Source organism: Lontra canadensis, unplaced genomic scaffold (assembly GCF_010015895.1).
Source record: "Lontra canadensis isolate GAN:19392208 unplaced genomic scaffold, GSC_riverotter_1.0 scaffold98, whole genome shotgun sequence".
Taxonomy (NCBI): domain Eukaryota; kingdom Metazoa; phylum Chordata; class Mammalia; order Carnivora; family Mustelidae; genus Lontra; species Lontra canadensis.
The window spans coordinates 7701223-7727594 of record NW_022631092.1 but is presented as its reverse complement, the minus strand read 5'-3'; the positions used below and the strand labels follow the sequence as shown (position 1 = coordinate 7727594).

Genomic DNA, 26372 nt, shown 5'->3' with positions numbered 1-26372 from the left:
CCAGGTTGTTGTGCAGATATATTTGCTAGAGAAAGAGCATGTTTTGTTTAATGTAGTCTGTTTTATAAGCTTGATTTTTAATGTGTAAGTATTTAGACACATGGTACGTGGCTTCTGTACTTTTGTTAGGGGCCGACCTCCTCTACAAACCTATTTTGTTTGGTCTGCAGAGTGTTTTGAAAATTGGAAGATTTCATGCATAAATTCTGATTCAGACTTTTCTTTTTTTTAAAGATTTTATTTATTTGTTTGACAGAGATCACAAGTAGGCAGAGAGTCAGGCAGAGAGAGAGAAGAGGGGAAGCAGGTTCCCCGCTGAGCAGAGAGCCCCAAGTGGGGCTCAATCCCAAGACCCTGGGATCACTACCTGAGCCAAAGGCAGAGGCCCAACCCACTGAGTCACCCAGGTGCCCCTGATTCAGACTTTTCTTGACACATTGGCAGATATGGCAACCCTGGGGCCACACTCCCACATGGCAGCACGGGAGAGAACTGAGGGGCAGCTGCCTGCTTTAGGCAGATAAGCATTCACTCCTCAGTTTGCCACACTCCCCACCACTCCCAACTGCCCTACCTCTGGTGAGCTTCATGTATTTACAGAGGATGCCTGAGCCATGGAGGCATTTGAGCATGGGTCCATGGCCCACTGACCTGAGGGAGTGATCCCTGTCAGGGGCAGGAGGCTGGGACAGAGCTGGTGGTGGGGACATCCTGGTCAGAGCTTTGGAAGTTCGAATGGATTCAGAGCTGCCCCTCCAACATTCCTGTGTGGAGATGAAGTCAACACTAGCACTCACCCTAGGCTCAGCTTGATGCTTTCTTTACCAGACTAACCAGAAAGGAGAAGTAGAACTGCCCAGGGTCATTAGAAAGTAGAGAATGAAAGAGGAAGAGCAGTTCTTGTCAAGAGATGGGAACCACGCACGTGAGCCCTGCTTTTCTAGTTCGGCCCCGAGGGTCATTCAGTAGATGCCTAGCACAGGTCATGTGCCTTCTGCGGGGGTTTCTGGGGGAAAATTACAGTGCTGGAGAGGGGTGGGGAGGAAAACCTCTGATTGGAAGGAAGCTTGCCCCAACCTCCCATGAGAGGCCGGGCCTTCATGGAGTTGACTGTAAACATAGCAAAGCCTTAAGTTCTGCTTCCTGAGAATGTGAAAGACAAATGAATTCTATACGATGCCCATAATGTCTGGAGTGACCCCCGGCTTCTTTGCTCTGCCCAGACCCTGAAGAAACTTGTGAGAGCGGGTCTTCCTTGCCGCAGCCCCTCATCACCACCCCAGTCCACACTGAGCCCGTGCAGGGAGAGGAAGCCCCATTTACCAAGTATTTTAGGAGACCGGAGATTAAAATGTCAGATTCTGCCTCCGAAGCAATGCTGATATCTGGGGAAGGTCTTCTGAGCTGTCTCCAGCAGGTTCTGCATGCAGTGCCCGCACTCTGGGCATCCACAGGCATCAGCTTCAGGGTTGAGCGGACCGTGGGTACCAGTGTGCCCTCAGAGGCCCTTGGGGTGGACTCCTCCCATAGACAGGCTACAAGGAGGACAGGTGGTCCCACATGCTGGGACATGGCTCTTACAGAGCTCTGCAGAGGTCCGTAGTCACACTAGCCCAACACCGGTGAGATCCCAGCGGGGTAGGAGAGACTCGTGGGGGGGAGCCCAGGGTTGAGACCTTGGATCAAACCAACCCCAGCTATCGGCCCGGCAGGTTGAGGAGGAGCTGGCCCAGGGAAACAGAGCTGCTCCACTCCTTCCCTGTGGTCACCATCCCAACCATCCGAAGATAGGTGCCCATGGGGAGACCATGGACAGGGGCTGTCCCTCTGAAGGACCAAAGGATGAGTATGAGGTGGCCGCTGAAGGGGCTGAACCAGACACCTCCCTGTCACGTTTGTCCCCGGATGACTCAGTGGAGGCTGTGGGTGTGGGCAGGGCCCGCCATTGGGTGAGGCTGTGTGTGCTGTGCAGGCCAGTGGGCACTCAGCCCAGGCATCTGTGAGGAACAGGTGGACTTTGGAGCAGGGGAACCAGAACATACTGGGTTCAGGCTCTGCCCAAACTAGTCAATCTGAAGACCGGAAGACAAGCCTGTGTTGACGAGGCCCTGCTGCCCTCAAACTGTGCTCAAAATGGCAGCCTGTGGAGCCCAATGTAGGCCCATTAGCAAGAACGTCCCCATGGACCCAAGCCACACACTGCCTCGTGAGCGCATGAGGCAGTGTCTTCCTGGGGTTGCCATTGTGTTACTGGAACCCCTTGCCTAGGGCACGGCAAGCAGCAGTTTCCAGGGCTGGCTGTCTGGGCCGAGCTGAGGGAGCGTAGCTGACCCTTCCTCTGAAGAGCATCTCACACTGGTCCTTCCCCACGTCTGGAGCCTGGCCTGCCGACAATCCAGGAAAGACGAGGCGGTGAGGAATGGAAAGTGGAGGTCATCGTGAGGTGACTGGGGGAGGAAACCAAGAAGATACCTCCAGGGAGGACTGAAGATGCTTTGAAAAGCCCCAGCTTCCCAAGTAGGCTAACAAACCATGGGAGAGAAGAGATATTAGCCATCTACGGAGCCTTAATGAGTCTCGAGACCAAGGACAAAAGAAGGTGCCAACCTCACAGAACTTAGGGTTTCAAGGAAGTGTGTAAAAGAAGAAAATTGTTTGCCAAACTGGTTTCTTTTAAGAAATTTATTTAGAAAAATAACCCCCGCCCTCTCCTGCCCTCCTCCCTCAATGCCATGGGTCTCGGGCATCATGTCTGGTCGAACTCTGGATTGGGCCTCCCATCCGAATGGGGGCTCAGCACACACAGACAGGCGGCGACACCACTGTGTGGCCTCCCACACTCCCAGCTGCTCCAGTCTTGTGCTCAATCCTTGTCTGGGCCTCTGCATCCGGGTCTCCAGATGGAGAGAGGGCCCTGGGGGGGGTGAGGGCAGCCTGGCTACAGTCCGTGTGCCCCTCCTGAGGCCTGCCAGGGCAGCTGGGGGCCGGGGGGCTCCGTCCCCCACCACCCCATGTCTGGAAAGTCAGGGCTGGAAGCGAGGTGAGCCGACGTGAGGCTGGTGGAAAGCGTGGGCGCTGTACACCACGTCGGGGGGCGAGGGCGTGCTGGCGGCCAGCACCGAACACAGGGGCTCATGGCTGCTCAGCACCGACGTGAAATACTTCATCTCCTCTGTGAGCTGCTTGATCTCCTTCCGCAGAGCCGCGTTCTGTTTCTCTAGGTCTTCGCTCTCCTGTGAGGAGAAAAGTCAGCATCAGAGATAAGTCTCTAGGAAGGCACAGGATGGGAGGAACTGGGAGCGGGAGGAGACAGGTTCACTTCTCACCAGCACAGCCGCGGGGAGGGGCATCAGTGATTTTTTTCTGCACGTGTGTGTGCATGTATTTGCATGTGTCGTATGAGAGCATGGATGCATTTATAAACGCATGTGTGTGCCCAGATACAAGCTCGAACCCATAAAATTGCAGGGCTTTGTCCGTTTGCCCTATAAGGGTGGCAGCTTTGTAGGATCTCACCTGATAGAGGAGCACGTGGGAATGGGTGGGAGTGTGCGCCTTCGTGTGCGTGTGTATGTGGGTCTCTGCGAGTGTGTATGTGGGTTGAGAGGGGCAAGTGTATATTATGGGAAACAGGCTGACAGGTGAGAGCCTGAAAAAATGGAAAAGAGTTTGAGAGAACAGCTTATACTAATTTCATGCTTTTCCACCCAATGTTACACCGCAAGCTCTCTGAATGTTTCCAGGGTGGGCTTTTAGCCTAACGGAGTCCATGGTTAACTGTCTACTTAACCAGATTCTAGAACACCAGGGTCTTTATAAACATCAAGTGGTCAAAACCCACCACAAGGTTCAGTTCCAGTTCATTCTGCTGGCTGGTTTCATTCTGCTGGCCAGTCCATTCGAGAGCCTGGTTTAAAGAACCCTGCGTGTGTTCCGTCCAGGCATATGTGCTTTTTTTTCCCAGAAACACCTTTCCCCTGTTGTTAAGAACACCATCAGATAAACACTAATCAGGCAAACTCTGGGTCCAAGAGTGCTGATTCCTGATCACATCATTAATTAATCAATAATTCCACTCTGGTAATTAGTGTGTACTGGAAAACAAAGCTACCTAAGGGAATTGCATTTCCAATGTGATTTGAAGGTTCACATTCCTTGAGTCAATCAAACACATTGACTCATCTAATCCCTGATGCCACAGAGGAAGGGAAAAGGGCACTGGAGAGGTAAGTTACACTTCAGTTCAAAAAATCAACCTGAGGGACACCTGGGTGGCTCAGTTGGTTAAGCGGCTGCCTTCAGCTCAGGTCATGATCCCAGAGTCCTGGGATCGAGTCCCACATCGGGCTCCTTGCTCAGCAGGGAGCCTGCTTCTTGCTCTGCCTCTGCCTGCCACTCTATCTGCCTGTGCTCACTCTCACGCTCTCTCTCTCTCTCTCTGACAAAAAAATAAATAAAATCTTTAAAAAAAAAAATCAACCTGAGCTGGCAACCAGGCCTTAATATTTCTAGTTTTGTTTGACTTAGGTCAGCATGGCCAAAGTATTAGAATTATTTGAAGGGCTTATTAGAGTTTCAGGCTGTTCTTGAAATCTAGAGATTTGAACTCAGTGGGTTTGTGATTTGGGGTGAAATCTGGGAATTCACTGAGTTTTTAACAAGTGCCTCAGGGCATCTAACTAACGATCAGGCAAGTTTAAAAACATAAGTTAAACACACTATTACACTGGTTTTAATCAGTCAAGCACTTACCAAGTGCCTATTCGTTAGGTGCCTGGCACACAGTATGAACTCAAATGTCTGCTGATTGACTGGCTAATGACACCGATTGACTGGCTAATGACACCGATGGCTAGAGGAACAGTTGACTTGAAACCCTGATGGGCAGTGAGCAGGTGTAAGATAACTTGCATAACCCACCAGGAGCAGGAGCTGTGGTCCAATGAGAGAGCTAGGTAGGCTGGCAACTGCCCTAATCCGTGAACCCCAGAGTTCCTTTTTAAGTGGTAGAGGAGCTTATGCCTGTGGCCTTACCCATCAGGCCGGCTTCCATCCTCTTGTGAAGGACGGATACAAGCAGGCTCAGCCCTAGCCTGGCATTTCCTGTATGTGGCTTTGAGCTAGAAAATGGTGCCGAGGTCAGTACAAAGGAAACCCCCATCTCTGAAATGGGATGGGGGTGGGCAGGACATTCAGACCAACGATGGTGGAGTCAGAGGCACCCGCTTTTTCTGCAAGGTGTGGCGGCTCCGTTATCTTACCATTTCCTTGTTTCCAGGCACATCCCAGAGACAGGGCATCCCCTCTTTACCGAAAGGTAAAAGGAAGCAACCCATGAGACTGGGTGGGGGGGTGGTTTTAAGACGGGAACTGGGGGCCGGGAGTCCTCGCCCCTTCCTCTAGCCCTTTTCTTCGCCCCCTCTGAGAGTTTCCACTGGTGACAACGTTTACTGTAAATTCTGTGCTCTGAAGAGCCTGGGCAAACCCCGAGGCAGAAGGGAGGGGTGGGGTAGGCGGGCCACAGGGACCAACCGCTCTGACCTTCTCCCCGCCTAGAGGCCTAGAGGCAGGCCCAGCTTTCGGGAAGTGACAGCAGGTTCTTCCTCCTCCCCAAGCGAGCTCTGTTGAGCTCTCTCTAGCTTTCGCTCCCCACCGCCACCACCCCCTCCTGGCTTGCAGATTCCAGAGCTCTGCGAGGGGGTTCACAACCACCGCTGCCTCTGACCAGAAAACAACCACCTGTGACAAGAAGCTTGTCTTTACCTTGGGAAGCAAGACGGTTTCCTGCTAGGGCCCCAGAGAAACCAGACCAGGCAGCCCAGGGACCATGCAGCCAGCCAGACACTGGCAAGAGCAAGAGTTCGACTTCCCTTGCAGGAGGAAGTGGCTGGGGGGTGTGGGGGGGGTGGCCTCCTCCCAAAATGTCCCCAGCTCAGTCCACTCTGACCCTCCCTGGGGCAGTCATGCGCTGGAAAGCACTCACACGGGGACAAACTAGCCGTGGCCAATGGGAGCAGGTGTTTACTCACAGGTACAATGACCACATCCCCCCATTTCCCTTCCCTTCCCAGTGGCAGCTGGAAACCTAGGACTCAGCGGGAAGGGGAGAGGAATGTTTGGGAAGGAAATTTTGGCCTCTCACACGCATGTCCTCTGTCAGTCAGGGAGCGGTAAAGCCGGCATCTGGGCTTCTGCCTGACCTGCTTTCCGCTTTTCATAATTCCTTTCTGTCCTTCAGGCTCCTCACGGTAACCCCCTGAGATGGACACGGGAGGCCAGCCCTTGCCATGATCCCCACTTCTCAGATGAGGCCAACTGAGACCCTGGGACAAAGCTACCCAAAATACCCCCTCCGAATGATCACAGGCTGGTGGCAGCACTGCTGGGAGAGAGGGCTTTGGAATTTGCCTCAAGACACTGATTTTATCAGAGGTCCAGACACTTCAGCGACTGACCCAAAGCCCCATAACCACATAGGGGCAAGAGAGGGTTTGGCTGGAGGCTTTCCCATCTTCAGCCCCGTTCTTGCTCTGGCATACCCAGTGCTTCCCCTGAGAGACCGGTGACTTAAGTGACCGAAGGTCTTCAGAAATCACTAAGAAGTCCTCGGCTGCCCTACAGTGTCCCGAAAGAGCACTGGGTCTCGATTTTGGTGATCTTTAAACACCACACTGGAACCCCGAGTTGGTCACACTCTTCCAGTCGAGGAGCGGATCGTCTGCATTCCTGCCCAGAGATGGGAGGGAATCCTCTGTCCAGCTCTTCTTTTAGAGAGCTCACTCACAGCCAGGCCTTCCTCCACATACAGAGTGAGGTCCAGAGCACATGGTGATAGCGGGTTCCATCAGCAGTAACTGGGGACTGGGGTCCTGGTTAGGTGAGCCTCTGTGACTCGCTTTCCCTCTCTGAGCCCCTGTTCTGGTTAGAACAGGAACACTGGACCACAACAATGGTTCTCAACCTCGGCCACACCCTGGGATCCATGGGACCCCCTGGGGAGCTTTACCAGTCCTGGTACCTGATTCTGATTTAAGCAGTCTGGGGTGTAGTCTGGCATTGGGTTGCTAGAGGCTCCCAGTGCAGTGAATGTTGAAAAACATTAGAAGGACCCATTAGCTTCGAAAATCTCCAAGCCCTCTTCGGCTCTCGAATATTTCAGATTCCAAACTAAATACCTGAGTGTATGAGCCTTTAACCCGGTCCACTTGTTAGGAAGGAGTGTGTGTGAATGCCAAGGAGAAGGTCGCAGGGGGCAGAGGGACGTAGACTCAATTTGTACAAGAAAAATTAGTGGAAACCAAATTTTTAAGAGAATAGTCTAGCTTGACTTCATAAGTCACATTTATTGAATGCTACCATGTACCAATCACTCTTTTAAGTATTTGACAGGTATTATTATCTTTAATCTTTGTGGTAGATAACATGATTATCTGCATTTTGCAGAAGAGGACAACCTAAAAGTACAGGGAAGTTAAGTAACCTGTTCAAGGTCACACAGCTTATAAAGAGGCAGCACCACCACTTGAATGAGGCAGCCTGGCTTCGGAGTCTGTGCCTACCCTATTCTCTTTGTCTTTGACGTTTGTTTAAATCTTACGATGTTTGGTAATTAGCTCCTGGGAGGCTTCAGCCCTGTCGGCTTTCCAATATCATCTTTCCTCTTTCCCACCTCTTACAAATCCAGACAATAATGCTCATAATTCACCCCCAGCTCTGAAGCTTGAAGGTTGATGCCAACCCTGAACTACAGGCAGCTTGGGGGTGGTTAAGGAAGAGGCTTCATGGGGGTGTGGGAACATTCTGGGAAATTCCCTACTGGAGGGGCTGAAAGGGGGTCACTCAAAGAGCTCATGAATGATGGGGAATCCCCAGACAGTTCCCTTACCCACAAGGAAGCCAGTTAGGAGCAAGGCCAAGGACAGGCTCTGGCCCCAGGCTCTGGCAGGGACTCTCCGGGCATTGTGAACAGGTCTTTGGTCGTCCTCCCTGCCGGCTTTGGTTTAGTGCCTTGACCTTCTCCTTGAAGGCTCTAATCATGATTTCCAGAAGAGTGAAAATAGTCCCTGCGTGTTCCTCTTCAACAGAACACGTAGTCATTTATCAATTGGGTGACCTTTTAGCTCTCCCCTACACTTAAACATGAGAATGGTAAGTGAAGCGTATCTCTCACACCTAAATGTTCAGTCTCCAGCAGTCACCAATCCACCAAACACAGATACAGGGTGGAGCCCACCGTTTCTGGAGAAGTCTGCGAACCGGCGTAGGACATTTCCCAAGCCTTGGGAGGATCTATGCCTACCCCTCCCACCAGTCCGGGGGAAACTGGCCCCAACTCCTCTTCCTCACCCAATGAGGAGAAAAGAAGAATCATCAAGCCACAGGTCTTTGCACTGAATAACAAACAAGTCCGATTCTGAAGAAATCTCTACTGTCCTAACCTCCTCCTCCTTGCTTTCCTCCAGAGAACTAGAAAGAGAATTTATCAAATGCTCAGCTTCTCTTGTAGCTGGGCAAGACCATGTGACAGATTCTGACCAATAAGATCTAAGTCGAAGTACCTGGGGGTGGAGCTACCCTTTCCAATTGAAAAGGTAAAGCCTCGCCAGGACAAAAGCCACCCTCCCTCAACCCAGATTGGTGCCCGGAGGTCCAGAAGCTATATCGCAGCCTTGAGGATGAAAGTCGCATAGCGAGGATACCTGCACACAGACAGAAGTAGCCCGGTTCTTTGATGATGTTCTTGCACTTGGCCCTGGCCTGTACATTCTGAATTCCTTGTTATCCAAGACTTAGTGATGCCCGTTTGATAGTCTTTTCTATTACTTGTAGCTGAATGGAATCCTGACTGATATCTCAACCTAGGAAGGTTATCACTAGCAAACCCAATTCCAAAAAACAAACAACTAGAAATTGCCATGAACACAAAGGTTTAAATTAAGTTATTTTTTTTCTTCAATCCTGCCAGTCCTCTGGGGACAGTGTCTGGGCACTTATTCACCCCCAGTTGTCCCAGACTCACTCCGCACATTCTACCACATGCACTTGGCTGCACACTGAAGTCACCTGAAGAGCTTCAAAAAGATTTTAACTCCTGAATTTCACCCCTGTGAGAGGTTCCAATTTGACTGTCCTCGAGCAGGTCTCAGGCATCAAGACTTGAAAAGAAAACACTTTGTAGGTGAGCTTAATGAATCATGTTCATAGCTGGTTCCTCTTAAAAATATATATGTCCATTGACAGGAATGGGTAAAGAAGATGTAGTGTTTATATATACCATGGAATATTACTCAGCCATCAAAAAGAATGAAATCTTGCCATTTGCAATGGCGTGAATGAAGCTAGAGGGTATTAGGCTAAGTGAAATATGTCAGTCAGAGAAAGATAAAAACCATATGATTTCACTCATATGAGGAATTTAAGAAACAAAACAGATGACTATAGGGGAAAGGAAGGAAAAATAAAATAAGACAAAAACAGAGAAGGAGACAAACCATAAGAGACTCTTAACTATAGGTAACAAACTGAGGGTTGCTGGAGGGGAGGTGGGTGGGGGGTTGGGGTAACTGGGTGATGGGCATTAAGGAGGGCATTTGACATAGTGAGCACTGAGTATTACATGCAACTGATGAATCACTAAATTCTACCCCAAAACTAATAATACAATATATGTTAACTTAATTGAATTTAAATAAAAAATTAATATATATGTAAGGATATAAATATTGGGCAATGTTTACTTTTATTAAATTTATATATTTATATTTTTATCTTAATATATAGGATAAATAATGTAAGTATAATACAAATAACTTTAGAAAAGTGGGAGAATGTTTCTAAGTCAAAAAAATCTTTTGAAAGTAAATGTTTTTTTAAGGGAAAGTGCCTCTCTATCGCACTGCTGTTATATTTGGTGAAAACAATTTCAAGTAGCCCAGAACAGATCATTGAGATGTTGGAAAAGCAGGAGGTAGGGTATCTATTGGAATCTCATTAATGATAACTATCTAACTAGTTTCCCTTTAAATTGTTGAGCTCTGTGAGAGTCTCTCGCGGTCTTCACTGTTTTGTCATCATTGACTAGGACAGTGCTTGGCACATAGTAAGTGTTTGATAAAATCGCGTTGCTTGACTATCAAATTAGACTCTAATAATTAACCAAACCCTGCATATGGACAGTCTTTTAATGATGTCCATGAAACTTCCAATGGAGTATTTAACCTAGACTTTAATATCTTTTATAGCTTCTACTTTATATGGTTATAAATGAGTGTAAGAGATTCCCTGTTTAAAAAAGGCCCAGGTCAGATCCCTACTTAACAACACTTTTGTTCCCCAAAATAAAGTTATGGGTGGGAGTAGCAGAATTAACAGCATTTTAAGAACTCTGTGTATAGTTTCCTTAACTGGAACTTGACTTTCCCCATCCATACCAAATGAAGGGGACTTGCCCAGTGGTGGCGGCAAAAAGCCAGGCCAGTGAAACTGTTAGTGCTCTTAAAGCTTTTATAAACAACTGGAAGGAAGGGCATATGTTTTCATCTATAATAATACACCTGATATCTTCATCTGACTGATTTATAGGAAAATGCCAAGTGTTGGGTGCCTGGGTGGCTCAGTAATTAAGCTGCTGCCTTCGGCTCAGGTCATGATCCCAGGGTCCTGGGATCAAGGCCCACATCAGGCTTCCTACTCTGCAGGAAGTCTGCTTCTCCCTCTCCCAGTCCCCCTGCTTGTGTTTCCTCTTTCTCTATGTCTCTCTCTGTCAAATACGTAAATAAAATCTTTAAAAAAAAATGCCAAGTGCTTTGCATTCAAATGAATGAATAAATATAACCTTCACCTCAATGCAAAACAAAACAAAACAAATACACTATTGCTTTGTTTTTGTCTTTGCCCTGTCATTGAACTCCTGAACAGCCCAGTGAGGTGTTACTGCTTTCCAGTCTGTAGATCAGAGTTTAGGTTCAGATATATGCCCCAGGCAGATCTGAATTAGTTTGTTGACCCACCCCCCTCCCATCGGGTTCCTGCTACCTGCGGCTCCATCACCCCTGTTCCTGAGCATCTCATGCTCTCAAAGGCTGGTCCTACAAGGCATCTTTCTGACCCTTGATTGGCCACACAAAGTTTGGCCTCAAGGCTCTGCCAAGCACACCCTTCCCCCAGATCTTCCCAGGCTCTTTCTCTCACCACATGTGATCTCAAATATCAGGGTCTCAGACCTTCCTTGATCACTGTCCCCACGCACCCCTTAACCACATTCAACATTGCACTATTTGATTTTATTTGAAGTCCTCTTCATTTGGTTTGATTAGCCTGTCCATTTATTTGCGTGTTTTCCAGTGTGACTTCCAGTTGAATGTAAGGTCCACGAATTCAGGGTCTCTGTCTTGTCCCTGTTGTATTCTCAGTGCCTGGGAAAAAACCATACCTGGCACGTAGGACACTAATATATACTTGTTGAGTGGATCGATCATCTCTTCTAACACTGGATCGAGTACTGGGAAATTGGCCTTTGTTTATAGAATTTTCTGGACTGCCCCACCTCTAACCAAAATGTTTTCTGGGTACCTGTACCAGCTGAGCACCCAGAAAACATTTTGGTTAGAGGATCCTCAGTTGTAAGAAAGTATACTTTGGCCCTAGGAATCTAGTCTTCTCTGCTTGGCTCTGAACTTTATCCTGCTTTTGAATAAATATCTTGCTTTATAAGAGCTCCAGGTCACCCTCCTTAGTTTCCCTAAACTGAGAGTGATGAGATATGTACTGGGACAGTCCCATTCCATACCCGTTGTCCTGGGGTCATTCTTATGTGAGCTCTTTTCACTTCCAAAAGTGTTCCCGTTTGGAGGATAAATGGTAGGATTTACTAAAACTTGACCGTCAAATTCTAGCTCAATGATATCATTGCTGCCCTTGTCCTCAGTGTCCTCCTGAGTTCACACAGATCTCTAACCATTTTCTTGTTTTTAAATAAAAAATATACAGTATAACTACATTTAAGATGTTTTTTAAAACTCATATCCACCCACGATCCTAGTACTTTCAACACAACTGTTTTCATTTGCACATATTGCCATCTTTTTAAGATACACATACTTATTTTTATGAAATTTCAATCATTGTAAAGATGATTTGTATTTTGCTTTGTAATGACTTTGTCACATCTACATCATCACCATAATTATCATTTTTAATGGCTATGTCATCACATGGAAGAGCCACAATTTACCCAAAATTTTTTTTTTAATGTTGGACATTTTGGTTGCTATCAAAATGTTGCTATTATCAACAATGCTGCAATGAACATCTTGACCCATAATGGGTTTTGTTCAATCATTTCCTAGGATAAACTTGTAGGAGTGAGATTAGGGGGGCAAAGGGCATGGCCAGTCTTCCAGTTCATGGTTGTAATGCTGTAAAAGGTTACATAAGATATATAGTGTCATCAGCAGTGAACATACAAGTCAATGTTACTACAACCCCTTTGGCATTTAAGCACTATAATTTTAAATAATATATTTTGCCAATTAGACTTCTGAAGTTTTCTTAATTTCTTTTTTTTTAAAGAGTTTTAAAATTTACTTGAGAGAGAGAGAGAGAGAGAATGCACAAGAGGGGGTGGGCAGAGGGATAAGGAGAAACAGACTCTCCACCGAGGAGGGAGCCAATGTGGGGCTCCATCCCAGGCTCCTGGGATCATGACCTGAGCTGAAGGCAGATGCTCAACCCACTGAGCCACCCAGGTGCCTCAGGCTTCTTAATTTCATTGTAATTTTATAAATTATTGATTACCAAGGAGGAAGAATTTTCTATGTATCTGTTCCCTAGTACAGCATTCTCAACTGGGGGCAATTTTGCCCCCCACCCAGGGGACGTTTGACAAGGTCTGGAAATATTTTTCATCATCACAACTGTGGGGTGAGCTGCTGCTACTGGCATCTAGGAGGTAGATTTACTATTTTACATGCACAGGACAACCCCCTCCCCCAATAAAGTATGATACAACTCAAAATGTCAATAGTGCCGAGGTTGAGAAACTCTTAGTGTATATCATTTTCACAATCAGAATAGCAAATTGGGTTATTTTCATTTTGGTAGGAAAAACGTTACACAAGCTTTCTGTTCATAGCTTCTGCCCACTTACCTATTGGAGTCTTGAAGTTTTTCTTTAAAAGGATGTTCTTTCTATGGTATAAATATGAAATCTGCATTTATTTAATTTGATGCAAATATTTTCCCCAATGTAGTACTATGCTTTTAATTTCGGATTACAACTTTAAGATCTTTTTAACATAAAGGAATACTTAAACTTCAGTCCCTCTCAACCTTGCACTCTCTTTCTCATCTCATGCTGTATATACTTGGGTTCTATTACTAGGATTGTCTAGGTCATTCAGACCTTCTGGTTAATGGCTCACTTCTTGGCTTACCCTTTGCAAAAGGACATGTAAGAGCAACACCATCTGCACAGCAAAGTCCTGTTCAACAAAGCAGTACAAAACAAAAGCAAATGGTGGGCAGGCAAGAGGTTTGGGTTCTCGGGTGTCCTGAGAAAGACTTTGGTGTCCCCATTGGTTATGTGGCTGGTTAGTCTACAGCATCTCTAAGTTATCTTTTAATTCTGTGATCTTATAAACAAGGGAATATAACCATAATTATTGTTAGTCCCCCTCCCCCAAGCTACCATGTGGACCCAAAATGAGACTCTACAGATATCCCACCATCTGAAGGGGACTTTGTCCTCTGAAACCAATCTATGCCCCCTAGGAAGCAAGGTGTCAGACTGAGTCCCACAGAGGAAACTAAGAAAATCCCTGAGCAGCTTAGAAAAGAACTTTTTGATGAGACTCCCATTCTTTTCAGGAGAAAGACCTTTGGGTGCTGCTAATGGCAGCTTTGTGAAGACTCCTGCTTGAATGGGCACCATCAATTTATGACCCGGGACCTGTAATCTCATTTGAACAGAAATTCTTTATAAATGTCAGGACTGGCGTGGAGTTGGCCTCCTCTCAAATATGCCTCCCAAACTTAGCCATACTGACTCATCATCAGTGGTGCAAGATTTTAAGGGTGGTGGATTGCCTTGACATGTTTTTTTTTTTTTTCCCAAATGAAAATAGTCTACTAGTTTGTTGTTCCTATTTTTAAAACGGTACACATTCATCACAATAAAAAATATATAGAAAAATACCAGAGTAAGGTAAGCTACTCAAAACAACCACTCAGAAAGAACCACTATTAGCATTTTGGAGAATATCTTTCCAGATATTTCTTTATGCATGCAAACGTGCCCCAAACCCACAAATTTTACATGAATGGGATAAGACTCTGCATACTCTTTGTAAATTGCTGTTTCTTCCCTCAGTGCTATGTCATTGATATCTTTCGGGGCTACAGATCTACATAGTCATTTTTAGTGGCAGTATAAAATTCTAGTGTCTGAATGTATCATAATACAGCTTAATCACTTCTTGTTGGGCATCTATCCAATTTTATAGTATTGATAAAGTATTTATCAGTTCATGGTGTTTATGATGAATTAGGTATCTTTGCATATCATTTTTCTTTCAAACTCTTATAAGTAAAATTGCTGTGCCAAGGAGTGTTCTCTTATGAGATGTCAATATTTACTGCCACACAGCTTTCTTTAAAAGGGGTTTCAAGGGCGCCTAGGTGGCTCCGTGGTTAAAGCCTCTGCCTTCGGCTCGCTCGGTCATGGTCTCAGGGTCCTGAGATAGAGCCGCACATCAGGCTCTCTGCTTGGCAGGAAGCCTGCTTCCCCCCCACACCCCGCTCTGCCTACCTCTCTGCCTACTTGTGATCTGTCTGTCAAATAAATAAATGAAGTCTTAAAAAAAAAAAGGAGGGGTTTCAATGGATATATTGATATATTTCATAGAGACTTTAATTTCTTGACTAGGCCTAATGTGGAGAAGGAACGAGTGTGAATTTTGGAAGATGTTCCTCAAAGAACAAAAAAGTAAAGTCAGGCAGAGACTCAAGGAGGATATCAGAGAAGATGAATACATCTTCATGAGAGTCTGAAGGAAGAGGCAGTATAGTGTAATGGTTAGGGAGATGGGCTCTAAAATCAGTCAGACCTAGCTACAAGCTCTGTGACCTTGGACAATTTGCTTAACCTAATACAAAAATGATATTACTATGATAATACAAAAAACCAGGTTTTTGTGCAGATTAAATGAGATACTATAGGTAGAGCACTTAACACACAGTGCCCAGTACATAGTCATGTATTTAATTAATATGTTTTTAATAAAAAGAAATTCATAGCCACAGAGGCCCAAGACAAATGCCTCTTTTCCACAGGTGGTTGGCTGGTTTTCACTGAATTTTTTAAGGGTGGAACAGCCAGAACATTCCTTCTGTGTTTTTTTTTTTTTGTTTTCGACCTATGCTTTCTCTATGCCAATAAATCTTATGGCATGGTCTCCCAGAGAGAAAGTGAAGAACTCCAGGAGTGAAAAAGGACCACAAACAGCTTTCTCTTCCAGTATTCCCCAGAAGACCAAGAACAATAGTGCCATTCTAAGGTGGCCTGGGGGTTGACATCTTCATTGAGCTGCTTTTCTTCCATTACTCAATTTTCCTCTGATTGTAAATACCTTTTTTTTCTCACAGCAATAGCTTTAAGCTTCATTTCATGCATAATTTATACTCTAACATTTGTTATATATGGCATTAAAATATGTCCTAGAACCTATAATTGTTTCTTTTTTAGGCTAGTCCAAGACTCCTTCAGGAGCCAGCCCCAGGAAAGCAACTTTCCCACCCCCAGCTAAGGGAGTACCCAAGTTCCAGCTTTCAGATTTGGCCCTGTTACTCCACGTTGCTTCCAATTCCACTCTTGAGGCCAGATCTGACTTGTCAGAGGCATAGCTCAGGGCTAATATTACTCTCTGCCCACCATCTCTTCTACCGTTAGCCTTTTCATGAACAAAGCTGCTCAGCTGACCTCAATTCTCTTTCCCACTGACCTAGACACTGACTCAAAATCCTTCAAGCCACTGCACTCAACCAGGACGGTCACACAAGTGACACTGATTTGCCATCCCTTATGGAGGCTTTTTAGTACTGTAGACTTTAGGATCACTCCTGACAAACCCCAATGGACAGTTGGTTCTCCCAAAGGACTGAGATATTTATGTAGGATGTTCAAGGGATAAAATGTCACAGAAGAAGATGATTCAATGTTTGAAGTCAAATTAGAAATAATCCTAATGCATATGTAGTAATGATTGATGTTCAGAATGTGAATATCTGCATTAGAAAAATAAAAGCACATGATAAAAACATCAGACTCTATAAAAAAGGGAAAAAATGCACAGTATCCCTCCCCTGCTTTAGACCTTCCATCCTACTTTTTAGAAATAAGTGTTAACCTTGGGGGAAAACCTTTTTGAAAAATTTTAAGTTCATACACACATGCACATATATGTTTTTCTTTCTATTAAAAACGTACATGGGAGCAAACTATGTACCATATTCACATCTTTTTCATTTAAGAGTATAGAAGCTAGGGGCGCCTGGGTGGCTCAGTGGGTTAAGCCTCTGCCTCTGGCTCAGGTCATGATCTCAGGGTCTTGGGATCAAGCCCCATGTCAGGCTCTCTGCTCAGCGGGGAGCCTGCTTCCCTTCCTCTCTCTCTCTGCCTGCCTCTCTGCCTAAGTATGATCTCTGTCTGTCAAATAAATAAATAAAGTCTTAAAAGAAAAAAAGAGTATAGAAGCTGGATAATCTTCTCAGATTACCACATTCAGATGTAATTTATTTTAACAACTCCATTGTATTCCTCCGAATGGACTGCTGTAGTTCATTCAATTAGTTCCTTATCCATGTATATTTATCTTGTTTCCAGTCTTTACTATAAGAAAGAATGCAGCAATGATTATCTTCACATGTACATAACTGTGTAATCTGTAGGTACATTTGTAAATAGACTTCTAGATATAAAATGGCCAGGTTACAGTGTTTTTGATGGGCATGGTTAAACTGACTTCTAATGGAGTTGTACCAACTCCCACATAGAAGTATGTGGTGGTGCCTGCTTCTCCATTGCTTGGACAACATCCCATATTAGCAACATTTTTTGTCTTTGCCAGTCCGGCAGGGAATTTCACTGTTGCTTTAATTGTCATTTCCCTAAGTGAGGTCTAGAATCTTTTCCACATTTATTTGCTATTTATTTTTCTCTTTCTGTAAATTACCCATTTCTTTAAAGATTTTATTTATTTATTTGACAGAGAAAGGCAAAGCGAGAGAGGGAACACAAGCAGGGAGAGTGAGAAAGGGAGGAAGCAGGCTTCCCACTGAGCAGGGAGCCCAATGCGGGGCTCAATCCCAGGACCCTGGGATCATGACCTGAGCTGAAAGCAGAGGCTTAACCCACTGAGCTACTCAGGGTCCCTGTAAATTGCCCATTTATAATCATTGCTCGTTTTTCTTTTGGATTGTTAATCATCATCTTCTTATTCATAAGAGCTTTCATATATGAAGTAAATGTGCCCTTTTTTGGTCATATGTGTTACAGATATTTCCCCAATCCATCATTTGCCTTTGACTTTGCATATTGTATTTTTCTTTTTTAAAAGATTTTATTTACTTATTTGAAAGAGAGAGAGATCACAAGCAGGCAGGGAGGCAGGCAGAGAGAGAAGGAAGCAGGCTCTCTGCAGAGCAGAGAGCCCGATGCAGGGCTCGATCCCAGGATGCTGGGATCATGACCTGAGCCGAAGGCAGAGGCTTTAACCCACTGAACCACGAAGGCGCCCCATGCATATTGTATTTTGAACTATATAGAAATTTTCACTTTTTATGTATAAAGGTAATATATAATATATACATATATATATGTATAAAGGTAATATATATATTATGTATAAAGGTAATATATATATAAAGGTAATATGTATAAAGGTAATATATATAATATATATATAATATATATATAAAGGTAATATATTATGTATAAAGGTAATATTTATGTATAAAGGTAATATACCTTTATGTATAAAGGTAATATATACCTTTATGTATAAAGGTAATATATACCTTTATGTATAAAGGTAATATAAAGGTAATATATATTACTTTTTATGTATAAAGGTAATATATTATATATAAAGATAATATATACTTTTTATGTATAAAGGTAATATATATCAGTTTTTTCCTTTATGGTTTCAGGGTTTTGGACTTTATCTTGGAAAGTCCATTCCAAAATAATTTTTCAGTGCTCTTTCCCCCCAAATTTCTTTATTTTTCTTTTTTTAGTATTTAATCTGTGTGCATGTTGTATGAGAAATGAAGATTCTAGTTTCTTCTTCCCAAAACGGCTAGCCAGTTGTCCCAATTCTATTTATTGAATGATTTGGCTGCCTTCACTGGTTTGAAATGCCATCATCATCATTTTGCATTTGTTCTTGTGTCTTGTGCCTTGTTCTTAGGAATTGATATATGTACTTGGGTCTTAAATTTCAGTTTGCTTTGGGATCTCTTTCTGTATTCTCTTCTGCCCAGTGCTCTGTCTTTTCCACATTGTTTTGATTTCTATACTTATAATTCACTTTAATATCTTGTTCAGCTAATCTTTAATTAACCCCCTCTAAAATTTTCCTGGAAATTGTCACATGTTTTTTTCTCACTAAGAACTTAGAATAGCTAATCTAAGTCTCTTCCTTACTTCCAGAAAGTTATATTGGGTTTTTATTGGGATTACATTAAGTTAAATATCTAGATTATGGAAAATTGCTATTTTTACATAAGGCAGATCTTTCCACTTATTTGAGTGTTTTTAAAATCACTTAGAATAATTTTAAAGTTTTTAAAAATTAAGCCCTGCATTTTTTTTAAATGTATTCCTTCCTTCCACTTGCCAGTGTTGGTATTATAAATGGAATCTTTCCTCCCATGAAATTTTCTAGTTGGTTATGGTTTACATATAGGAAATTCATTACATTTTGTGTTAACTTTGAAAGCTGACAGGGTTCCCTTATTAATTGTAATAATTTTTCAGCTGATCATCTTGGATCCACTTACTAGCTACTGATGTCTTTTGGAGATGAACTGGTCTAGTATGTTTGCAAACTAGAATTTAAGTGAAAACTTAAAAAAATAAAATTTTCATAAAAAATGATACGCCTTTCTCCTTTTTAATCAATGCATTTACTGCCCCTAACAGATTTTATAGTTGTCTGTGGGAGGAAAGGAAATAAGTGTAGCAGGGGCTTGTGTGAAACACCCAACGAGAGAGAATTAAAACAGAACGTGGACTCTGTTGATATCACAGTTATGAAAAGAAGCATCTGAGCCAGTTTATGTGAGGGGTAGTGAATGCCAAGGATGTTCTAAAGTTGGCATAAGATGAAACAATTGGTGAGAGCCTCCTTCCCTACTTTGCTTTTTTTTTTTTTTAAGATTTTTTTACTTATTTGACAGAGATCACAAGTAGGCAGAGAGGCAGGCAGAGAGAGAGGGTGAAGCAGGCTCCCTGTTGAGCAGAGAGCCCGATGCGGGGCTCCATCCCAGGACCCCGGGATCATGACCTGAGCCGAAGGCAGAGGCTTTAACCCACTGAGCCACCCAGGCGCCCCCTTACTCTGCTTTTTAAAAGCAATCAGTGTTCAGTGTTATGTTGTAAACCATTTATAGGATAGATACTGAAAATGTTAAATAGTAAGTATCCCACACTCTCACTGGAGAAATGAAATAATGCTTTTGGTATTTTAAAAGAGATAATAGTGACAAAGCTAAAACTGAGAAAACAACATTACCCCAGCTTATGAAGCTAGCACAGCAATACAGACATAGTCGTTATTTGTTACAGTGCTCTCAGTAGCTAGTCTTTAAAATATTGGCAGATGGGTCCTCTGGCTATGTCGTAGAGCCGGAAAGAGCAAGAAAGCTGTTCCAGAACCTCAACATGTGGAGCTAAGCATGGAGTCAAGGGTAAACCCAGCTCTCAACCCTAAGAATGCTAGTGGTAAACCAGAAGATTTTCTACGTGAATCACAAACATAATTAAGAAGATAATGGACAGAGAAGATGGGTGATTACGTCTGAGAGGAAATTAACATTTCACACCACATCCAACCCCTCTGTTTGATGGGGACAGACTTGAATGTTGCTGCCAAAAGCTTTTACCTGAAGTCAAGAAACAAGCTGCAGTGGCTGCAGCCCCCAGGCTAGCTTCCCAAAAAGTGAAGATGAATGCTAGGGTGCTCCAAAGAAAAGGCTGGGGAGGAGTTGGTGTCCAGGTGTGGGGACAATGGGAACATTCTAGAGGCTGAGGCTGGAGGTGTGGATGTGACTGTGGTGACGGCATGACTGGGGGCTCTATGCACCCCAAGCCCCAGAGATCTTCTCAATCTAGTCATGGCTAGTATAATCAAGATGGGCCAAGTCTTCTGGTTCTAACTCTTGTCTTACAGAGAGAGAGAGAGAAAGAGAGAGAGAGAGATGAGTCCGTTGAAAACCTTGCCACAGCAAAGAACTATACATGTCCCCCTCATTGATACGTCCCCCAGGCTTGGACAAAGACCGGGGGTGGCGCAGCTCATGATAGGGAGGACTCCTTGGCTCATATCAGGAGGAAAGGAGATCTCTGTCATTAGAAGTGAGTAGGCATTCACTGGGGACCATTTTGGTGGTAGGGGCTGGGGGGAGAGTGTGTAGAGGACTCTCAAGCATCCAAAATGTATCTGAACTTTCCAGCCTTTAAGAAATCTCTCAGCCCTGAGATTTTGAGATAGATAGATAGATATAGATAGATATCTAATTTTAGTTGTGGTTTTTTAAAAGATTTATTTATTTATTTATTTATTTATTTTGTGAAAGAGAGAGAGTACACACACAAGCAGAGGAAGGGGCAGAGGGAGAGGGAGAAGGAGAGAAGCAGAATCCCCACAGAGCATAGAGCCCAACGAGGGGCTCCATCTTACAACCCTGAGATCATGACTTGACCTAAAATCAAGAGTCCACCACTTCCGGGCTTAGCGGACTGAGCCCCCGAGGTGCCCCAGTTATGATTATTTTTCTTGCTTCTATAATAATAACTATTATTATTAAAATTACTCTTATTATACTTAAATTTTTTGAGTATTGTACAGCAGGCACTGCATTGAACTTTTTATATGTGTTGTCCCTATGAGGTAGTCCCTGTCATTTCCCAATGTAGAGATAGGGAAACTGAGTCTAGGGGAGGTTGAAGTTCTCTGAGATCTGTCAGACAGATAGCAAGTGGGGGAGTTAGGATTCAAACCCTGTACTTCTTTTTTTTCCCCCAAAACCCTGTACTTCTGACTGCAGAGCCGCTGAGCTACCCTTAATTTTTACTTTTTTTTTTTAAATACTCCAAACTTATAAAGCTCATAGTAGTTTTACAGTCTCAGGATATTGCCCGCTTATGCAAAAAGGCAGGTTTTATCCTTCCCAATTTTTATATATTTGCTTGCTTTTTGGCTGTAAAGAATATTGAATTAGAATCAGACTCTGATAGAGACAAGTGAGTGATCATAGAATTTCAAGCTTCAAATAATAAACGGGAGTGTGTTAGGACCCTCAGCTATGATGAAATCACAGAGAACCCATAAGTAGCAGTATTACTGACAACTTCCCATTTAGGCAGCTGATCATAATTATCACAAAGAAGGGAGAATTTGGTGTCCATTCATTCTTTTTTTTTCCATTCCACAAATATTTATGAACTTAAAACTACATTGGAACGCAATGGAAGATATGCTGAATATGTTTCTCATAAAACACAAGCATCCCATCAGAGATGTTGGTGCTGACTTTTCTCTGCTTCCTTACAATGCTAAAAGAAGCATCTCTTTCCTCCCCCAAAACTGCATCTTACTCTTTCTTGATACAATTAAAACAACTATTCTAACTGACTGATCGCCATGGTAATCTTTCAAATAAACACAAATGCACTTATTTTGGGTACCAATTGCCCTTGACCATTGAAGTGAAGGACTAGGATGCAAGAGGTTCGGGAATGGTTCAGGAGGAAAGACAGGAAGGTGGAATTGCTAGAGGTGGGGCAAGAGGATGGAAGGGGGAGTAGCCAGTGAAGTAAGAGCTGGTTGACTGAGGACCAAATGAAGGGGCAGACGGAAGAGAGCTACGGTATGGGAGATAAGGAGGAAGCACTGCTCTGGGAAGCATGCAGCCAGAATTCAGCAACATGACCAGAGCCTTGGTGCTCTGGTGGACTAGCAGTTTAGCACTACCCAAGGCTACCGCTCAAGCCAGGGCTCAAAGCCTTCTCTAGAAAGTGTGAGACTGGAGGCAACTCAACCAGTATGGGGACCATCTCAGATACGTGCACTTGAAACCACATCTTTCACAGACCCCTTGGGACAGCATAAAAGATACTTCAAAATAAAATCATAATGATGTTCTGTTAAGAGGAGTAGGGTGTAGCACCCTACGGACCTCTTTGTCCCAAAGGCAGGGACCAGGGTGGCTGCCACTGGTCTCCTAGGGGATGGGACCATAGGCAATCCCAACACTGGGATCAGGACTCCCCCAAAGTGTTTGACACCTTCTAAATTCTTCCCAAGAACAGTCCTGCCTTCTGCTCTCTAGGCTCGAGGGGGATAGAGCTCTCTCTGGCTACCCCATCTCTGAGGCAGTGGTCTGCTTCCACCCAGCCTATCTCCTTCATACGATCAACTCATTGACACCTCATGCCCTCTCAGGGATCAGGAAGAAGGGCTCATTTCTTTTTCTGCACCCCAGCTCATTCCATGCTACTAAATCTCAAAACACCCAGAGGAGAGCCTCTCCTCTGCACCACACCCCGCAGCCCTACCCCTCCCCTTACCCCCATGCCCCCCCCCACGTGCTCATGCAGGAAGCCTCAAAGCTGTGGTCCAAGCATCCACGGGTGGTGGGCAGCAAAGCCTATAGGCTCCAGAGGCTGAAGAAGGTTCTGAGTACTCACCAAGTGCAGGGTGTCGGCTTTCTGTGTCTGCCTCTGCCGGCTCTTCTGGGCAGCAATGCGATTTTTCTCCCTTCTCTGAACTTTCCTGACATCATCGGATGAGTCCTGGGAAGCACAGATGACGGGAATTAGGTGAAAGTGCTCCTCTCTTCAGAGTCAAAGCACATTCTCGGGCTGCTTGGTATCTGTCCATCCATCCTTCCATTTCTTCATCTTTTCATTTGCCCGCTTAAAAGGCTGAGCCCAAAAGAGAACTCTTCCCCACACTGTTATGCTCCCTTAGGTCCCTATAGCTATTTTGGCCAAAAGCTACAGGAAGAGGAAAAAGACCCTGGGGCCTCGATAGGGCTGTATTTGGAAAAAAAAAAAAAAAATGGTGAAGGCGATGAAGTGTGTTTTATCACCTCTCCTCTCTCTGGGGCTGCTTCACCCTTACTCTCCCACTTCGGGGCCTAGAATTTTCTTGCTATTTCCCCCCCCCCAAAACTTTGCTGAGCACCTACTATGTGTCAACTTCTGTGCAAGTACTTTTTCAGAGGTGCTCTTGTTTAATTCCTGTTTAATTAACTGTGTTTAATTAACTCCTTGTGTTTAATCAATTAGCTCCTTGTTTAATTAACAGTGCAGTTAATATTATTGTTTCCATCTTATATGCGAGGAGGCTGAGGCTCAAAGGTCTTGCCCAGGGGGCTACCGTAATCCAGGCCCTTCCCTCTTCTGATGCTAAGTCTGACACCTTTCCAAGGACTTCCCACCCCTCACTGGTTTGTATTCACGTGTCTTCTGCCACATCCCTGGGCTGAGGTCCCCATCCCAGATCTGCCTCTTTTTCCTCGTGCATTCCCTTCATTATGCTCAGTGACCTTGACATTCCCCGTGGCCCTGAGCACAAGGCCTAATACAAACTAGAAGCCAAGAATAGCTTTAAAGGTGGTGATTACCTGTCTGTGGCAGGCAGTGGATGGCTGCTTAGGACAAGAGGACCTCTGGGTGTCCTCTAAGTTTATCCCACAGACGGACATGTCCTCTACTTGGACAAAGAGGTTTGCTCCAGTTCCCCACCCCCGTCCAGATATTGCAGGATGAGTATAGGAGTAAAACCGTCCACAGCTCCTGCCCTGTTCCCTCTCACGCCCACACAGGATCCAGAGACACTGTTCCTGGGGCAAGACTGTGCCCACCAAGCAGATGTCTCACCAGCATGCCCAACACTTCCAGGCCATTGCAGTAGGAGGGCATCGGGTTAGATGGGAAGGAAGTGCTTCTCTAGAAGGGGCATGGGGAACTAGGTTACCATGGAAGCCATGAGTAATTTCCTTCCTAAGAAGAATACAGACTTCCAGGCAGCCTGAGCCGCCATGATACCATCTGGAGCAGAGGACTGGACTCTTTCCCTCTAGAGGTCTCCACCAGGACTCCCCCCAGCCTGCTGCTCTTCTGCGAGACATTGATGACAGATACTGGATTATCCGTTCTTACACTTTTACTTCGGATGCAGCACCTTCCAAGCCCTCTTGGGTATCTGTGCTAAGGAAAGAATGTGGTTTTTAAACCATGAACTTGGAGCAGAAATGTTAATCCCTTGATGTATCGGGGGAGAATGAAGCAGCCATTGTCTGGAGAGGGATGTCAAGGAAAGTGGTGAAGAGAAAACTCCAGAAGCTTTGGGGGCAGGCAGAGTGCCCCTCCCTTTTTTTTTTTTTTTTTTTTTCAAACCTCAAGCTGAAAACTTTGGACTTGGAAGTCACAATCTCGATGCCAAACACTCCCAGACTCTCTACCTCAATGGTTCTGGCTTCCCCGAGCAGAGCTGAACTCCTACAGCCAGCTCCAACATCCGCTCCTGATTCCTTTCCCCATCTAGAAGCCACAGAGGGGAGAGGCTTAGGTGGCAGCTCCTGCATCCCTCTCTGCTGGCCGTGCTAGCAGCCAGGACCGTGCCCCAGTAGAGAACATGGATTCTCCTGGGCTTGCCTGGCTTCCTCCTCCAGCTTGCCCTTTTCCTCTTCTTTGCTTTTCCCTGCCCCTTCCTTCTCTTGCCCTGATGGCTGCCTCCCACGAAACCACACGCCTGGGCTAGGCATGCCAGCCGCCTCCCTAACGCGGTGCCTCTCGCCTTGGGGAAAGGGGGACCCTTTCCTTTGAGAGACCAGGGTTCCTTGATGCGCATTCTCCTCCTGGCTTCCTAGAAAGCTCCACGGGGTGGGGGCCCAGGGGAGAGAAAGGGGGGGGCGGGCCCCGCTAGGAGTGGAGAGGGAAAGGGGCTTGGGTGGGATGGGTGCAGGAGGAGGATCTTGGCCAACAGGCGCGGCTTAGCTGCAAACACCACGTCCTGTGACAGGGCGCTCCTGCCCCCAGCCACTTCCTCGCTCCTCCTGGGGCTCCCTGGATGGGGACCTGTAGCCCGAGCTCCAAGGGCCCCCCTCCCGAGAATGAGAAGGTGGGCTGCAGGGAAAGGGGGGACTCTACCTGTTTGCCAGGGGGAGGGGAGCGGCTGAAGCTGGAGTCGCTGCTGTCAGAGCTGTGAGGCATGGCTGCAATCTTCCGGGCTCCGCAGACACCCCGGGGGCCACGGGGCTCTCGGGTCACCAGCCGGCCTCCCTTCCTGACGGCTCCCGGGCCACCAGCTCACCCCCCTGCGCAGCTCCCTCCTCTGCCCGCCCTGCAGCCGCCTCTGCCCCCTGCGTCCTCCTCACTCTGGGGTGCCGAGGCACTGCTCCCCACAGGGACATGTCGCTCGCTTTGGGGCTCGTGTGCGCGCGCTCTCTCTCTCTTGTGGTTTCTGGTAACTCACACTGGAAGTCACATGGGCGGAAACTTAAACAAGTTCGAAGTTAATTTGAGAGAAAATACATATCTGGGAAAAGACCCACAGAATTATATGAAAGGAAGAAAAAAAAAATACACAAAACCCCAGATACCTTCCGACTGTTTGAAAGGAAGAACAGCTCTCTTCAATTGATGAAGATAAAAGAGAAAAACAGCCCAGGCAGGGAAAATCCCCGGCCCGAATTAGCAAGCCCGGCTCCTGTCAACACGGGCAGAGAGGAGAGGGCAGCAGGGAAAGAGTTTCCATTGTCAGCCGACTTGATTTTTAAACCAAAATAAAGCAGTGAGACTGGGATTTCTTTCTGGTTTTTACCCGAAAGCAGCTGCCCATCGTGGCCTGGGGTAGGCCTTCCTCGCCCGCCCTGTGCAGCCTGGTCCTTGCCTGACTCCTGGCCCAGAAGAGGCCCCAGGATCTGAAAGCCACCGGCAGGCTCTGGGGTGGATGTTTCAAATGTCTGTTCATCACCTACGCCTCTCAGCAGCACGCCGTCCGGAGGGAAGAGGAGCCTTTCACGTGGGGGGTCTTCTTAATGATTCAAGAAGGTCACCGGGTCAAAGCCCAGAATGCAGGAAC

General features: G+C 45.6%; 1 protein-coding gene across 1 annotated transcript; it reads right to left on the bottom strand.

Moving 5' to 3' along the window:
- Positions 1–2664: 2664 nt before the first annotated feature.
- On the bottom strand, positions 2665–25736 carry BATF (basic leucine zipper ATF-like transcription factor). Its single transcript, XM_032837296.1, has 3 exons — positions 25439–25736; positions 22970–23074; positions 2665–3233 (listed from the first exon to the last, which is right to left on the bottom strand). Exons 1-3 carry the CDS (start codon positions 25499–25501, stop codon positions 3024–3026), a joined length of 378 nt encoding a protein of 125 aa, XP_032693187.1. The 5' UTR covers positions 25502–25736; the 3' UTR covers positions 2665–3023.
- Positions 25737–26372: the final 636 nt, after the last annotated feature.